At 34.8% G+C, this 19606-nt stretch overlaps 1 protein-coding gene and 1 long non-coding RNA gene across 2 annotated transcripts; both read left to right on the top strand.

The window, feature by feature from the left end:
• Nucleotides 1–940: 940 nt before the first annotated feature.
• Nucleotides 941–11117, top strand: LOC146748097 (uncharacterized). Its single transcript, XR_014926601.1, has 2 exons — nucleotides 941–1016; nucleotides 11050–11117. It is a non-coding gene; the product is annotated as an uncharacterized LOC146748097 (long non-coding RNA).
• A 12-nt stretch (nucleotides 11118–11129) lies between these two features.
• On the top strand, nucleotides 11130–15627 carry LOC102807706 (TNF receptor-associated factor 3-like). The gene is made up of 8 exons (XM_085504634.1): nucleotides 11130–11344; nucleotides 11499–11835; nucleotides 12243–12320; nucleotides 12792–12866; nucleotides 13004–13237; nucleotides 13515–13716; nucleotides 13829–14172; nucleotides 15224–15627. Exons 1-8 carry the CDS (start codon nucleotides 11130–11132, stop codon nucleotides 15449–15451), a joined length of 1713 nt encoding a protein of 570 aa, XP_085360760.1. The 3' UTR covers nucleotides 15452–15627.
• The last annotated feature ends 3979 nt before the right edge of the window (nucleotides 15628–19606 follow it).

Genomic DNA, 19606 nt, shown 5'->3' with positions numbered 1-19606 from the left:
TATACTGATAATATATAAATGTTGGAGAAAGATATCTGCGGATGTCGAACGTGGAGTCAAGAAAACGTGCAAGGCTAAAAGTGGGTTTTTATATAAGATAACGTTATAATATTATCATGGATTGTCATTAAACTTCTCACGTTAAAAAATGGTGTTATTTTTATGTAGGATGACCCCTCCCCCGACGTAAATATTTTTTCCCGTAAATGTTATTGAATTGGTTGAAGTTGTGTGTCGTTTTATATAACTACAAACGAAGTTAAGATTGCAACTCAGAACACAGAACATAAAGTTCAACATCAACCCAACTGTCATACGCCTCAAAGTCCTGGAGATTATTGTGCACATTGTACCACCTTTTAAGCGAATAGTGTCCACTATCACATCACGGTATCGTTCGGTTGGTGGTAAATCAACTCGCTGTCCATCTTCGTCCATGATTTGCAGACGAATAGCCTGCATTCGCCTTAAAAAAAACAATCTGTTCACATAGATAGTCAACAAAATTTTGATATGACATGCACATAAACTCGTCTTCTTTAACATAGATGGGAATAATTCTGTCCTCCGTGTAATAAGTAAGCCATTGTCCAAAGAGCGTTGTAATAAATCAGCAATGCTGGTCAGGATTCACACTGTTCACTCTAAAAAAACGACTCGGAAATGTCTTGCGCAAACAATAAAAGACAGAATGGCGCCTCGGAGACTCAGTCAGGTATACATTGTATCAAAAATGTTTCGGCTACAGTTATAATGTTTTGATTAGTAGGGATAAAATCAGTGGCAATTTCATTAGGTACTTGCTCTGATGTATCAACATTTACCACAATCTGATCGTCCAATGTTTAGTGAAAACGATTGTAATTGGAAATACCCAATGACGTCCTAGCGGGGAATCCCCTATGTAGCGCATATATATAGAACGCATCACAACTTCACTAACACTGAACACATCACTGCTATCGACACCAACACTACAGCACTATGAATACTGTAACGTGACGTTCTTAATTCAGGTACGTAATGCGATGTAGATTAACCATATAAGTTAAAATGTACTCCTCCAATCGAGAATAATGTTCAGGACGAATAATCAACACATAATCATCCAAATAGCTAGCTGGGGGTTCGTAGCTCTTCTTGCGTCGGTCTTCAGTCTTTGTGATGGTATTTTGTCTGAAAATATTCTGCTTTTATCGACTTTTATTTGCGATGCCATTTGCGTCGCACGTTTGGCTGTCCATACAAATCCCGAAAATGTCTGAAAATAACAAATTTAATAAACACCAAATAAATCAGAAATGACTAAAATGACCAATATAGCAGCTAGCTTTTTATTTCGCATACCCTGACAGGTGATTCTTTATTCTAATTATCACTGTTTGGCTGTATAGATTATTTGAACGTTGGTCACTGTGAAATGTACGCAGACAGTGTTGATATAGGCAGTACGTTCCCACCACGTAAAACATGCGATTCGTGCAAGTAGGGGCGTGTACTCGCTTGGCGCGCTTCATTTGTTCGACTCGACCCTAAAAAGCATACAAGAGATTTCACAGATAGTCCAGCAAAACCACAGGGAGCCCAGGAACTATAATCAACTGTAATACGCAGCCTCTATGAGCGGGGGGGGGGGGCTATCGGCTGGTATCTAGTGTAAGAAACAGACAAGGGATGAAGGCTCCAGCCAGCTCACATTTTTTAAACTCGAAAAACCAGACGAAAAGAATGAAAAATAAAATATAAAAAAATACCAGGTTGAAGAATATTAGTTGCTTCTTCAAATTTCGCCAAAGCCCTACCTACATTTTACCGATATCTGCAGAATAAATCAAGATCAAAGAAAGCTTAAAAAGAACTCCCATATGCTGAGAGTATTGGAGACACATTAAATATAATTCGAAATTACTTAGCTGAAAACTAATTATGCAAATCAGAAAATTAATATGACCAGATTTGAGTGTAAAACTAATGAGGTCTGCGCAATGTAACAGAAAATCTATGTCTCCAAGTTTAATTGAAATGTGATTAGAATAAAAAAAATATGAATTATTATGCTTATTAGGGAATTAATATGAACAGATTTTTACCCCAAACTAATTAGGTTTGTACATTGTCCTAGAGCATCTTTGTACTAAGTTTCATTGAAATGGAATAATTAGTACCGTAAAAACTCCAAAATTTCGACCCCTCTAAAAATTCGACCACCTAGTTATTTGGCGGGTTCCGGTGTTTTATTTACCTCCAAATTTTCGACTCCACTAAAAATTGCCGACTCATTCTTATTCGAAAATTTCGACCAGTTTTAGTTTTCCCCCAAACGAAAAAAAAAAACCGATGTGAGCGTTCAAACGGGACCTTCCTCGAAGGCATGAATCCGGGTTTCTGATTGACTGAGAGATTTTTATTTTATTGGTAACGAAAATATATTCTAAATAAACGAAGTTTCAAATAAATAAATAATAAATAAAGATAATTTATTGCATCCTTAGAAATACAGTGTTTCCATCAGTTTATAGCAACAAAAGTAAGATATTAAAAAACAAAATAACAAAATAACTATAGCAAATAATAAATGATAGATTTTAGTGTTTTTGTTAAGTATCTTTCTCGTTTCTCATTAAGAACGAGCTGTGTATAAATTCTCCAACAAGTTTGATTACATTTGTGTTAGAATTTTTCATTAAGTATGTAAATTTCTGTTGGTCAGTTTTTGTTTCATCAGGAAACTGTATATTTGAGAATATATCCATTCGCAGTGTGTGATATTTTGGGCATCAAAACGAATCAAAACGAACACAAAAATCTCGGCATGCTGCGTTTCTGAATTGTTGATTATTACCGTACTCAGTAGTGATTATAATAATGTAAACAAAATAAATTTGTTGAATGGTTATGAAATACAAATAAAAGTCAACTTAGTTTCATCGTAAGCGAATGATTCCGGTCTCATATAAACGTTTGATGCTGTAGGATATCCGCCATGTTCTCTTAGGTCAAATAGGTCAAATCGCTAATTAACCAATCAAAAAACTGGATGATGCCAACGTGTTCAAATTACCATAGCTTATTTAAATATGTTAATGTTATTGAACGCAATGCGGAAGAGATGTTGTAGTACGATATTTTGGCTTGGATTTTGATGCGAAAACGGCATGATTTTTTTTAAATAAAAAAATTAGTTGTTTTTAAAAAATAAACTGGTCATCCGAAGAATAATTTAACATTGTTCACAGTGATAACAGCTCATTCTCGAAAGGAAGCTTACCCGCTCACGCTAGTCACGATAAAATTCATACACGTGTACTCTTGAATAGACAGACGTCAATGACTACGGTAAAACTTAGACTCTATTTTAGCCGGCAGGATTGGTTGAAATGTCCGAAAAATGACGCCAAAATACACCTTAAAAGTCCCATTTTATTTTCTTAAATCCCATTTTATTTTTTAATCCAAGGGCGAATTTACGGCAGAATCTGGTCCCTCAAATAAGGGACACGTGAGCTTTGATTCTAATTTCTAACCGGATACATTGCACTAGGTCGGGGAGATCGTTTGCTAAACTTCCATGTATCTTTTGTCCAATGGGTACCTGTACTTCGAAGATTCGCAAGTTTTCCTAGGTAGTGCTAGACAGCTTTGTCTTTTGACCTATTAGTTTTGTGCTGACCTCTTCTCCGCGTCTTGATGTTTTGTTTTGCTTGTCATAATACTCACTGATTGATGACTTTGTTTAGATTTTGAGTTACAACTCGGTCACGACCTTTGCTTTTACCGTGAAACATGGGGAAGTTTACGTCAATTGACGGACATTGCATTTTTTAAAAACTAATGAAGCACACTGTCTATCATCCCCATTTTTTCATTTGCTGATTTCTATTCTGAAAAATTCGACCGTCCGAAAATGCACCTTAATTTTGACTCTAAAAACACGTCACATTTCCAATCCCAATTATTTAAAACCGGTCGAAATTTTGGAGTTTTTACGGTACTTTAGATATCAGTGTGAAAGCTTAAAATTGGTTAATTATGCAAATTAGGTAATTAATATGTACAGATTTTAACCCACAATTATTCAGGTCTGTCTATTGTCCTACAGCATCCATGTACATTCATTGATATGTGATGTATAGTACCTGAGATATCAGTGTGAAAGTTGGTTAATTATGCAAATTAGGTGATTAATATGCACAAATATTTACCGGAAACTAATTGGGTCTGCATAATTCTAGATTCATTGAAATGTGATGATTAGTACTTTAGATATCAGTAGAAAAGCTGAAAATTAATTATGCAAATTAGGTAATTAATATGCACAATTATTTACCCTAAAACTAATCAGGTCTCTGCATAGTCCTAAAGGATCTATGTACCAAGTTTCATTGAAATGCGATGATTAGTACTAGAGATACCCGTGGGAAAGCTGAAAATTAACTAATTATGCAAATTAGGTGATTAATATGCACAAATATTTATCGAAAACAATCAATCTCTGCATAGTCCTTGAGTATGTAAGTACCAAGTTTCATTGAAATGTAATGCTAACTACTTATATCAAATGCTGAAAATTAATTAATTATGCAAATTAGGTAATTAATATGTACTGATATTACCATAAAAACTATCAAATCTGTGCAGTGTCATATGACATCTATGTACCAAGTTTCATTGAAATGTGATGATTAGTACTTATATCAAATGCTGAAAATTAATTATGCAAATTAGGTAATTAATATGAACTGATATTACCATAAAAACTATCAGGTCTGTGCAGTGTCATATGACACCTATGTACCAAGTTTCATTGAAATGTTATAATTAGTACTTGAGATATCAGTGGGAAAAACGAAAATTGACTATAATCATTATGCAAATTAGGTAATTAGTATCCACGGATTATTACCAAAAACTAATCAAAACCTAGCATTAGTTCAGAGCATGTATGTACAAAGTTTCATCAAAATCCAATGAGTGGTTGTTTAGATATCAGTGGAACAATCATGGAACAGCTAAAAATCAGCTAATTATCATGCAAATTAGGTAATTAATATGCACGAATTTTTACCAAAAACTAATCAAATCTGCGCATATGTTCAGAGCATCTATGTACCAAGTTTCATCAAAATCCAATGAGTGGTTCTTTAGATATCAGTGGAATAGTCATAGAACAGCTAAAAATTAGCTAATTATCATGCAAATTAGGTAATTAACGAGCATGGATTTTTACCAAAACCTAATCAAATCTGCGCATTGGCCCAGAGCATCTATGCACCAAGTTTCATCAAAAACCGATGTATGGTTCTTGAGATAGCAGTGGAACAGTCGGACACACATACACACATACACACTTGCTGCAGTTTAGCAGCTCTTATTGGCCGCTTAAGCTATTTTGATATTACGTTGCGGCATATGGTTGCGGCCATAGAGCTGCAGATCGCGTCCATTGAGAACCGCACAGTTCGCCGCCCCGGGATCCCGGGGCGCACGCTATTTTTGATGTTATCGAACGATTTCAATGAAATTTAAAACGAATAAAAGTTATCCTTGCAAACACAAACATCTTAGGTATCTACTGACCGAAAATGAAGGACTATTTCTTCTTGAAAAGTATATATTTCTGTGTATAATTAGACCGAACGTAATTTAATCGATTGAACGATGGATTTCAAGATGACCTCTGTCATGCGACCTGATCACATGACAATGACGAAACATGCGCAGTTGACATTTTAACTGAAAATTGAGAATGGCAGGTTCTTGCATTCATTGTGGAGATGAGTTCCAGAAGAAAGTTAAAGGGTATCGCAGGCAATCCATTGCATCTAGACTTAAAACCTCAGAAACTGTTGACAATGCATTAGTGAATGTTCTAAAGCTGAAACCCATTACCCCGTTGGCTTGTTGTCTCTTTCCGCATAATATTGAGGAGCATTGGTGGTAAAATATACATCATACTTTTGCCATACCCTGTTGGTAATATGGCCGATGTGTGTATATTATTTAAAATACAAGTAGTACCTTCTATTTGTTGAGCTTTTAGGTCAAATTTAAAAATATCTTTCAGATTCTGGTCAAAAGATTCCATGCTGTCTGCTGTCTGCTCCTGTCACTTGTAACACTCTTTGGCAAGTTACAAGATTATTTTTAGATTTTTCACAATATATAAATAAAACTGCTTGAAAAAAATATTTTTAATAATACATGTACTTTATTTGATTTTTTCAAAAAAAGATGAGTCACTTAATGGTGAAATGAAATTAAAATTATAAAAAGCCGTCTGCCGTTGTTTCGTCACATGAAGCGCTGTCCCAGACAGGCGCCGATGGCCGTCTGCTGTAGTCACGTGATTACACTCGTCACTAAAAGAGCCAAGTCACGTGATAGAGGTCGGCTTCAAAATGGCGGCGTTCAATCGGAGGTTTCACTTCGGCACAGTTTTAACGTGAAATAGTCTCATTTACACGGGCAAATTTGCTTAAAGCTTGCTGTAATCAGTAACAGATATATTTGTGAGAACATATTTGTCTATTTTTTCCTGCAAGTCGAGGTAATTTTATTACAATCACAATTTTAATGATACATAACTGGCATATTTAAAAATCTGTGCATTTCTTTAGGGAAGGGAACTGCAGCTCTCTGGTCGCCCCGCAACGTATACCACGACCAAGAGAGCTGCATAAACTGCAGCAAACATACACACATACAAACACACAGACACACTAACTGCAAAGACTCCCATTTTGTGCTTCGCACATGGGAGTCAAAAACTACACAAATTTACTCCATTTACGAATTCCTAACGGTTTGCCCGAACGCATGGCACAGTTGGAGGCGTGGCCTGTTCAGCATTTGTCAACAACCAATCACAAGACTGGTTACGAACCACATCGAGGTCACGACTCGGTTAGCTTTGCTCAACTGCGTTCGGACTAACCGTTAGGAATTCCTAAATGGAGTCAATTTGTGTAGTTTTCTTGATTTATTCTGCAGATATCGGTAAAATGTAGGTAAGGCTTAGGCGAAATTCGAAGGAGCAACTAATATTCTTCAACCTGGTAATTTTTTTAGATTTTATTTTTTATATTTTTCGTCTGTTTTTTCGAGTTTAAAAAATGTGAGCTGGCTGGAGCCTTAATCCCTTGTCTATTTCTTACACTAGATACTAGCCGATCCCCCCCCTCTCATAGAGACTGCGTATTACAGTTGATTATAGTTCCTGGGCTCCCTGTGGTATAGCCAATGCTTTGCTCGCCACTGACATGACAACCATGGAAGTAATAATTAGTAGATGAAACATAAAAAAATGTTAGTAAGTATTTATAGTCCTTAGTAACTATTCGTTATTACCAGATAGTTTAGGCTGTGGAAACATACCATGAGTGAGTGAGTTAAATAAAGGGAGATAAGACAAATACGAGCGAACACACAGTCACACTGGTTTCCACGCAGTCCATGTGCTGGTGCATAGAGCTACTACGTATACAAGTCAATTTGATTTGAATTACATTATATAATATCATATCCCAGTGTGTGTATGTTATATCAATTTGAAATAAATTCTATCAATCAGCATCATACCTGAAGTTCAATCATAGCTTATACACCTAGATATTTTGCAACTTTTCAGTGCTTTCATACAGTACTATTCACTGTCATTATTAAACAGAGAATTAGGCCACACTGATTTAATTTTATGGATGACATCCCCCGAAGACCCTAAAACTAATGCGAGAGGGCGAAAAAAAAAAATCGGCCAAAAAAAAAAAAAAAAAAAAATGCTGCTAAAACCACAGGACTACGGAGCTATTATTGCGAATTTAACCACAGTGTATCAAAAAAACAACAAGTCTTAATTTGTAGGAGGCACATGCTGATGTACACATTTCGTACTGTATTACTGTCACAGGTATCATCACTTTTGATATTGAAAAGGCAAGAGGATAAGGCAGATGTTAGCTTTGCCAAAGGCATACACATCAACTCAATAATAATGTGATAGGCATATTTGATGGTTAAAAACCTTTCACTTAGGTAACCGGGATTCGGTCGTTTCCACGCTAGGCTGACAAAAACACACACAAGCTTCGTTCATGTTCCCAAACGATTCTCTGCCAAGTCCCTGGTTTTCACCCGAGACAGCATTAAATCACTCTTTATTTCTTGTCACTCCTTAACCAATTACAATCAGTATAAGAGACTCCAAGGCCTTGCCTTCAAACAAACAACCAATCACATGAAAGTTTTACACATCATAATCAATTAATTACTCGTCAAACTATCTAGAAAAAACACTACTATATATTGTCAACACTAACTAATATTTATGGGGTAATAGTCTTGCACTAACATTCCACAAAGATACCGCCTTAGTTAGAATCGCAAACAAAATTGGTTTAGGATTACAGGTACTGTATTGTATCTTAAAAACTGCAGAGTCATAAGATGTTTTTGGTTGATTTCGACCAGCTCGCCATCTGGTCTTGTCATTAACCTTTATCAGTATATGTCATGGCAACCACTGTCAAACTGACTGAAATATAAATCATGATAATAAAGAAAAACTTACTATGTTGTATTGAAAAAAAATAATTAAAAATGAACAATAAGTTTGTCAACAGCAACCTGGAAATTAACTTCTTTGACATTCAAACTACACTTCAGATAGACTAAGTGTAGACACAAATGCTCTAGAACTACTTCAACTATGTAACAAATTAAAAGAGGCTCGATATTGAAAAAAAAAACACCAACAGAGAGTCAACAAAAAATTGGATGCAGAAAATTATGTACATGTATCTTGATGAAAATGCGTCATATGATCAAAATATTACTGAACGTGTTGTGCAAGCAAATTATCCGAATCAGAAAATGAAAAAAAAAATAAGAAACTTTTCTTCACCCCGTAAGGGGACTTCGGCCAAGGAGCTTCTGCTGCTTTCGTTGCAGTTTTGTCGACTTCAATGCGGACAAAGCAACCGAACTGATTTGTCGCCTGACCGACTTTTAGGCCACCATACACCTCCACTCCTCTCCCATTTCTCTCATCATTGCAGAAGAAACGCGGGACAGCCACTCTGGACAATATGTTCTCAAAGTTGTCTGGGCGAAACTCGCTTGCCGCTACCGACCTCTCGTATAGCTGTGTAAACGTCTCCCTGGCCAACGTCAATTGCGTACCAGTCTACAACAATCCCTCCGTTTCACCTCTGAACTTTTATATGCTCACGTATTTTGGTGGTGTGGTCGCCATGTTGGATCATTTATGGCAAAATTTGCATGTTTTGAGGCAATCTCTTTCCCATAGGTCTTTGCGCTTTACGTAACGCGCATCTAACTGTGCGGAGTTTGGTTTTGAGGTAGTCCAAAACGAGTTTTACGACAAGTCGGCACTTTGCAACAATATGAGTCGGCAAGTTCCGGACAGAAAACCGATTTGTGGAGACTCGTCGTCGGAGATTTTTTTTTTTTTTTTTTTTTTGAGAACAGGCGAAAACTAATGCGCGCGCGGATGTCATCCATAAAATTAAATCGGTGTAGCCTTATAATACTGTAAAACATTGCCATTGCTGATTTCTTTGTTTGGCCATTTTGAATTTATAATAAAGTCATTAGCGACATCTTGAATTAGCGAATCAGCTCTCTCGCTAAATTCGCGAAAAAGACATGTTTTACAGTATATATATTGTATACTGTGCTAGTGTTCTCATGTATAACGCTAGGTCCGAATCTCTATGACATCTATCATATGTTTATTTGACTGTCAATGTTGACTTGACAACACAGACATGCGCACTAGCTACTAATGCATAAGGTCATAGCTCATCTCATATTTTTTCTCCGTTTTACTTTGTCCGTATCAATTATGTCTCTTTAGTCCAATGTTATCAAAAAATACATAACAGGGAAAATGTTGTATCCACATTTTGTAAGAAAAAATGTACTTATATGTATATGTATGCAGTATTTGACACACAGTTCATGCGACATTGAAATAACAAAACATTTCTTTGTCAAAACAAATAACTTTGAAAATCAAAATTAACAGGAATTTGTCTCAGCTATTAGAACACAATTATAGATCTTATATAATACTATTTCAAAACGCACTTCAAAGACAACACACTTCTAGATGATTATTTCTGTGAAATAATACATAATTATGCATGTGATCTTATTCATGATATTGCAAAGAAAGAAACAATTCAAACATTGCCACAAATTTTTCTTTCAAAATTGAAACATCAGTTATTTTCCCAATGAACTTTAAATATGTCAAAATATGTGAGTGGTAAACTTATAAACAATATTTAATAATTATACTACTCTAAGTAGTCATAGCTCATCAATGAATACCATCTCATTACTATGCTTGTATCAAAGCTCCACGTGGTAAATTGTATAGAATCAGTGATGAGTGTGACAGTATTTGATAGTGTGGACATAATTTTGACTGGAGAAATATGTTTACTATTTCATCAGTTCAAATTAGACACCAATGTTTTTTTGTAGACAGCTTTTCCATTCCTGTTTAAATCTTAAAACTTGATTGCATTCAAAATTAATGTATCTATGAAGAATCTGGTATTGGAAAGCCCTCAATGTTAAAGAGATTGTAGTTTTGAATGGCAATACAAATGTATTACAGAAATAATTCAAATATTTGTGAAATATCATAAAGTTCAATTTATTTATTTCATGGCATAGTTCAGTTACATTATTACATCTAGTCACATATACTTGAACTTTGATTTATCATTGATCGTAACCGATAAAGTGTTGACATACGCCTGATGAGTCAATATTGTCTGTCTAAAACCGAGATAAGTAAGTGATTGTCGCCACGAGAGGGCGCGATGTACGACGATAATGGAATAATTTACATGGTACACTTTTTAACGAAATTCATTCATTGACAATACGGTGGCTGGTTAAGCTTAATCGTGCATGTCATTTACTTGAACAATGTGCTACTTTTATTGTTTTACCTTTGCAATGACAAAAATGAATGAAACAACGATTTTTAAAAATGTTTTTATCTTTTTTTTCTAGACAGGTTGTGTTCATGCCAGTATTTGTATTAATATATTGTAGTTGTTTGAAAATAAGTCCAAAAGAAAGATCGTGGATACATGGCTTTCACCAGTTTATCACAGGGAGCCTCACTGCAGTCTGTACAAATTACTCCGCCTGGGTCCATAGGTGATGAGGAGGGATATGATCCGAACATATTTGTCACGAGCCCTACAAATTATATATGTCATGAATGTCAGAAAGTGTTACGATCACCCAGGCAACTAGAGTGTGGTCACCGATATTGTAATAACTGCTGTGAAAAATTACTTAGGTGAGTATGAACAACAACAATTTTCAAGTCTGTAGTACGGATTTAAGACCAAAATTACAAATTCATTTTATGAATATATTATAACTTATATATAATTAAAGATAATTGTTGGTACATGGAATGTTGATAATTATTGGTCTCATTTCATTCACAGCCAATCAGACACTCCTGTTTGTCAAGTTGAGGACTGTAAGGAACCTATAGATCGTAAAGAAATAGTCAGAGATCATGCAGCAAGACGGGATATTATGTTATTACCAGTTTTTTGCGAATTTCGAAACAAAGGTTGCAATACTAAAGTAAAACTCAACAGTTTACAAAATCATCTTCAAGAATGCGACTTTACTGTTATTGACTGTATTCATAAAAAGATGGGATGTACTTTTCAAGTTGAAAGAAGGTTTTTAGTGGAACATTTAGCATCACAGTGCCTCTATAGTACGGTAAAATGTAAACATTGTGAAGAACAGTTCTCAAAAGACGAGTTAGATGTAAGTATTATCACATTTATTAAAACAACGGAAGGTTACCAACACAACATTATAAATGTGTTATATCACTATGGTACTATATACTGTTATTCTCAGAAAAAACACACATTATATTAGTTTATTGACACTCCAAGATGAGGGTAAACTTCTACAATTCAATTCAATTCAATCACCGGTTACTGCTACTGATTCCTATTAATCACCTAGACGTCACTATGTTGTAGCTTTTGTGAACTGATTGTGTGAGTTGTACCAATGCCATTCGTATTTATGATAACCAGACATGAGAGGTTGTTTTATGTCACGTGGGAAGATCTATTGCATTGTAATGCGTTGTCTATGTGATACAGGTGTCAGTCATTTTGTGTTTATGTCCTATGTCATTTATAGTTTGTAATTATACACAGGAACACATTAGAAGATGTCCACAAGCACCAGAATCTTGTCCCAATGGATGTGGAGTCAAAGATATCCCAAGAATTAAGGTAAAAACAATAATTATATTATATTATATTATATTATATTATATTATATTATATTATATTATATTATATTATGGATTTCAGTTTGATTGGGGGGGTGCCTCCTCCACTGTCGTTGCTTAGTCTACGAGACAAAGATCACTTTTAAACAAGGGAGACTCGTCATTATGAGCCACTGATGTCTCATAGGTCGTGCCAGGTGTCCAGAACAATAAACATACCTTGCTCACTTGTCGCACCCATCATGATGGTCTCTTATTGTAATAAATGTAGTCAAGATCTAATGTACAATCAGTTATATGACTTGTCTGTATATTTGCTGTGAAATATTTCGATCAAAATTGTTATATGTGACAAACAGTGTGCTTTAAATATGCGGAGCCCAATACCCGCAACACGTGGCAAGACTATAATTAGACAAATTCCTTAAGATTCTAGATTGTTGTATCATTATTTGTATCTTCTGTTGTGCAGCTTGAGGAGCATATATTGGAATGTCCATTGCAACAACGTGAATGTAGCTTTCGTGGGTATGGATGTACTTATAAGGTATGTGAATGATATTGGAAACATTTGTTTATGACTGCGCTGGTAAATAATAATACATATAATAATATAATACATACAATAATATGTATTATTGGGTCTTGGAAAGATTGACAATATGTGATACATTCGTACTACAGGGACATGTGACTGATATCCAACATCATCTAAATACAGCATCCTCAGAACATATGCAAATGATTCTGAAGTCTCATGAGAAATTGGGGTTGAAGCACGCAGAACTTGACAGAAAATATTCAGAACTATACAACCAGAAAAGTATTGTCGATAACAAATTCAAACAACAATTGGAAGAGTTACAAGAAATCAGACAGAAAAATATGAAACTTGAAGAAAGAATCAAAGATTTACATGTAGGTATAAGCATAACGGAAGCTAATAAAATCTTTGTATTATTTGAAAAAACAAATGACATAATGTTGTTTGGCTGTTAATAACAAAATAAACTGTCTGGAGAGTAGTAGAATTCGAAAACAAATTTTAGGAATGCCCAATATACTAATGCATTCCATATATGATCCCTACGAAATAATAGGAAATAGAGCAAAGAGCAATGTATTCCATGGAGATAAATAGTAAGTTTAATATTATTTAAAAAAATATGCTTTTCGTAATTGTTTTGGTTTACAGAAAACCCTAGCAACACAGAATGACAAGATAATAAAACTGGAACATGATTTGAAAGAGAAAGCTTTGAAGACAGATGTAGAGAAAAACAGAACACTTGTATATGCTGTTCAGGAGAGTTGTGCAGAGTTAAAAACCCGAATGGACCAGATTGAAAGGCGACCAATGGTTAGATCTTCTAATGGTGCAAACTCCAAGGATGTCGGTAAGATATGACATTCAAAATGAGGGAAAAATTACAAAAATATATTAGACAGAAAACTATTTTTTGTCGTATTTTGAATGACGCACCAAGTTAATTATCCTTCTACTTACAGATGAGTTACGTAAACAGCTTGCACAAGTAGGTACACAGCTTGGTCTGCATGATGTAAGACTTGCAGAACAGAATCTACATTTCCAAGTGTTAGAAACAGCTTGTTATGATGGGATTCTGATATGGAAGATCAAAGACTTCGCAAGACGTAAACGTGAAGCATTGTCTGGAAGGACGTTATCACTTTACAGTCAACCATTCTATACCAGTAAATACGGCTATAAGATGTGTGCCAGGGTGTATTTAAATGGTGATGGTATGGGTAAAGGTACTCATATGTCATTATTCTTTGTTGTGATGAAAGGTGATTATGATTCCCTGTTACAGTGGCCATTCAGACAAAAGGTTAGTACAATTTGTCCCTTCATGAAAGTTACAGCAGTAACTGAAGCAATATAAATACTCACTGAAATTTTAATTTATGCATTGTAAATATACATGTATGTATATTGCGGGAAATGAACACGCATAGTATGTGTATATAGTATGTGTATATGCACTTAGAGGTGCATTAGTTAAGAATTGGAGAATACCGCCAAACACAAATTTTAAAACTTCACTTAATTAACTTAATTAATGTCATGTGAATATAAATTGATCGCTATTTAGTGCTATGTTATAAATTCGTTTCTATTTCATCGTTCAGTTTTGATAAATATCCGTTTTTGACATTTAATAATTCAATAATAACATTTAATAATTATAGAAATGTCGTCAACTGAGAACGTAACGGCAGTAAAAATTTGCATGCGGGGGCGACATCTTAAATCTAGATTCTCTGAAACGCTATTTCCTGCGTTGTGAGGAACACATTTCGGTGACACAAAGGGTTTCAGTTTGATTGGGGGTGCCCTTCCGGGTGCCGCCGCCACTGTCGTTGCCTGGTCTACGAGACAATGATCACTGTTAAACTAGAGAACTGGCCATTATGAGCCACTGTGTGTTTTAATGAATATGAAGAGCACAATACCCGCAACACGTAGCAAGACTATAATTAGACAAATTCCGTAAGATTCTAGATTGATGTATCATTATTTGTATCTTCTGTTGTGCTGATTGAGGAGCATATATTGGAATGTCCATTGCAACAACGTGAACACCTCACTTAATTAACTTAATTAATGTCATGTGAAGATAAATTGATGGCTGTTTCGTGCTATGTTATAAATTCGCTTCTATTTCATCGTTCAGTTTTGATAAATATCCGTTTTTGACATTTAATAATTATGGAAATGTCTTCAACTGAGAACTTCGGCTCGAACCGAGTGGGTCCAGTTACGTCTTATCTCTGTCTAAACACAACATCGAAAAACCTTATGTTAGCTTAAGAATTAACACATTTACTCACATTATTTTCTCTCATTAAATTCCTAAACATATTGGTTGTTTTTTGTAGGTCACCTTGGTACTCCTTGATCAAGCCACAGGTCGACGTAATCTCTCAGATACATTCAGACCAGATCCAACCAGTAGTAGCTTCAAGCAACCCACTGATGATATGAATGTAGCTTCTGGTTGTCCACTATTTGTCTCTCAGTCTGTATTGGAAACTCCAACTTACATCAAGAATGATACATTATACATCAAGGTGGCTGTTGATACATCGGATTTATATGGCCCATAACTATGAGTGGGAGGGGGGCGCGGAGAGTAGATATTTTGTCGCTATGTTAAATCAATTTATAACGCAGAGTTCTATTTTCTGTGCCCTCCTCCCAGTGTTCTTCAATTAATGTATAATTTTTCATCAAGGTAGTTGTTGATACATCGGATTTATAAAGAAATTCGACAACATCCAAACTGGGCAGTATGTTCGATTTAATGTCGTCAGTTGGAAAACAAGACAATGAATGCAAGATGATAAATTTATTAAGTGCGTCTCTTTATTTATTTATATTACAAAGCTTATCTTTTTATATGTCTTTTTAACTATTTTTTACAATAGTTGACATTGAGATTTTATCAATATAGATTGATACCGATTTACAAAGTTTGTTACTAACGTTTTATCACAAATAAAATATAACGAATTATGGGGCAGGAAAGCGGTTTTCAAACTCATGTAAGGATTAATACCTAGTAAATGTACGTAACGTACGTGCCTACGTTAATCTCACCTGTTGTTTGTTACCTCTGTGTTTTATGACAATGCATATACATGCCCCGATTGTGATAGGTGTAGTCAGTGGGGTACTTCTTCCCATTCTGATCTCGCTGACGAGGCCTAGTGCCTAGAGACCTCGTTTGTTGCTTTATGTAGATGCAATCGGTTTTTCATGGACAAGTTCACTAAAACGTGCGAAAAGAACAAACATAGCATTTGTATTATTTTTGTTTTGGGTCATATAACTACTTTCTGTAGTATATATATTATATTTTAAATACTGTTGAATATAATAATAATTTATATCGAAATCAACAAAAATTTATATAGTTTTTGTTTTTGCTAATCCAAAACAAAAATCGGCTAGTCTAAGACATCCTGACCAGCATCAGCGAATGTGTTTGTTGAAGTATAAAAATATATACAACAATACAGAAATGTCTGTGCAGTATTTGAAACGATATCATCAGTACCAGGGAAAGCAGTCTAATTCCTAACCTGCTACGGCATACAGATTAAAATACGAACAATGATTACTTAACAACGAAACATGAATATGCCCGACATGACATGGCAAATTTTGGTTTAGGTGCGTTTAAAAATACCACGCTAGTATTATGGGACAACACGTCATACACAGGAGGTCACTGCACGTCAACATCTTTGAAGGACTTTGCAATGTAGTGTACATTTAAAATAAGTATGGTGTGATTTCTAGCCTACTACGGCATACAGACTTGGTTAGATGCCAACAACAACTACTTGGCAAGAAAAAGATGAAAACATGGGCCTGATAAGTCGATAAACACAACGATCTTCTGAATCACTGAAGCGCATACAATTCTCTTTAGGGGAATTAATTTATCACATTGACTAGTAGCTTCGAGGTAAGTGGGTTTCGTATTGGATGGGTCTTGCGGGTAGGGCTTTGTCGCAGTAACTGGTTCTTACATAGTTGTTGAGAATTAAAGTTTTATGTTTCTATCAGGGGGAAAATTCTTCTCCACGGGGTTCTCCACACTTGTCAGGGGGGAAACTCGTCTCATCTCTATATCTCGTCCCCTTGAGGTGCGGGATCGGGGAAGTCACTTATACTTTACAGTAAAATAAGACACACACAACGAAATACATTTCAGCTCTCGTCTTAGTCGGTCAATCGAGCACTCTATAAGACACAGCGCCCTGGGGAAAAATCCCCAAGACTATCGCAAGGCTGACCCAAGACTCGCCCAAGACTCTCTAGGACTTCGTCTGTTCTGCTGTACTCCCCAAGACCAACTAAAACAACTTTATTCATTTTCAAAACACTAACCAATTACAATACAGTTAAAAGACTATAAGGCGTAACCTTCAATCATAAAACCAATCACACTAAGTACTGAATACGTCATATCTTTTGATTAATCGTTCACTACATTAATAACTACGAATACTAACTGTCAGAATTAATAGTCAGAATAGCGACGGTTATCTCGTAATTAGTTCCAAATCACTGAGTCGAGTTCCGTCCAAAACTTCAAATAGGCCTAAACGATGACAGACATAACACAGCAATTCGCTAATAATCAACTAATTAAGTCGGTTAACAGATATGCAAAAACAAATTCATGACATTTCTTCAACAACTTGCGCTATTCTGGAAATACTATCCTTAGAAGCTATTAATTTGCCCTTATGATTCCAGGAGTTCCAAAATAAAACCCATGCTCTGATAATGCCCATAGTGTCAAAGACTAAGAAACATTGTCATTATGATCTTATTGGTGTTACAAAAGATAGTTGCATATTGTTTATTAAAATTAATAATCCCCATAAACCGTTTCCAGTATATATAAATTATAGTTATATATTATAAATAAATGTATATATATATATATTACTTATCAGTAGAGTAAAACTAACCTGTCTCACGACGGTCTAATATTTACATTATTGCTAATGCATTGCAATACAACTAATTAAAATTGAAAGAAATTGCAATATAAAATATTCGGTCAGTAACACTTCTCAAGGGCGTATTTCACGGCCAGTGTTATTTACGAAAATATTTGTGTATAATTTTATAAACTGGCTTGGCAATTCCCACCCCAATTAGATATAATGTGTACATATTTTGATAAATAAAATTAAAAATACACTAACAATAATGGAATATTAATTATTTTATTATATAACCTGCACACAAGTAATCCTTATATTCTTTGCTAGAATGATGTGTAACTTCATATGGGAATCCTGATAAAGTTCACAGCTGGCGATTTAGCAATACCTGTATCATTTGAACATTTGTTAGTACTCTAAATATCCAAACATATTTTAGTATAAGGTAGTAAACATAAATATTAAGTACTATTCGAAATACAGGCTCAAAATTTCCTGTTGATGACCTGAATAGTAAAATCGTATCTCTACTTTGTATTATATGCAGTACACCTCCCACTGATTTGGTTCAGACACAAACCTTGGAATATATTTGCATGCTGAAGCTATGCATTGAAAGTAGCAGTGTATTGTAAATTGTTCCACGGATTATTAATTTCAATAAAAAATATTCAATATACTTCTGCAACACCAATAAAATCATTACTAATAATATGTCACGGTCACTAAGCAATATGACGAGAATTCGTGATGCAAAGCCTATTCTATAAATGTTCAAATTTGTCTTGGTCGAAGTAAGAAACTAGGGGGCAATATCAATATCTTATTTATGAACTCCTGTCAGAGCAATCATAAGGACAAATTAACAGCTCTTAAGATGGTATTCACAGATTAACACCAGCTGTTAATGGCAAGATTAATTCTCAACTTTGATGAAAGAACCAGTTTCTGTGACAAAGTCAAAGTGCGCAATTTGACAATTCTTAAATGTTATTCCATTGGCCAATATGAATCTCATTTTCAAATATCTAGGATTGGGTGCAGTATGTCTACAGCATATTCAACAATGGTATTTGTAAGGTACCTTGAGGCAATAATAGGAGGCCTTTCTATTTCCTTACGATTTTTGCAAGAAAGATATCTTATGTTATTGCATAATTGTGATCACTAAACTTATTTCCACTTGTTTGATTACCGCCAAAATTACCTGATCTTCATATTTAGGTAAACAAAAACACGGAATTCTCTTAATTGTTGGTAATTTTCGTATAAATTCTTCAAGCCGCTCAATAACATCATGTGATATATTAAATGCAAAGCATTTTAATGTGAAATATAAATGTGAAATAAATAGAGGACCTCCCATGAGTGTAATAATTTCAATATACATTCAGGTTATACGAGAATTATTGCATCCAATGTCACACGTGCACGAATAGGGTATCATATTTATCCGTTTCGCAGCTTTTTGTTGTCATGAATGAATCGGAATCAAAATATTGTTTGTGCGTTCTGTATTCATTTGCATATTAGAACGCTATTCTTGTAATATAGTTTACCAATATTTTATGGCCACGGCTAAACAATTTTGCTGATTGGCAAAACAATATATTTACAGTGTTAAGGTCACATTAGTATAATTTTACGAATGACTTATTTTTGACATATCATTGTTTTAGTCCCAATTTTATTTCATTCCATTTATTCACACTACACAACCGCATAGTGTTACGTATCATAATAAAGCAGCTTTTATGTAGAACTGTGTCCTGCAAACATTTAAATTTAACTATT

Source organism: Saccoglossus kowalevskii, chromosome 2 (assembly GCF_978046115.1).
Source record: "Saccoglossus kowalevskii chromosome 2, keSacKowa6.1, whole genome shotgun sequence".
Taxonomy (NCBI): domain Eukaryota; kingdom Metazoa; phylum Hemichordata; class Enteropneusta; family Harrimaniidae; genus Saccoglossus; species Saccoglossus kowalevskii.
Note: the sequence above shows the minus strand (reverse complement) of the source record. Positions and strands in the feature narration are given on the sequence as shown.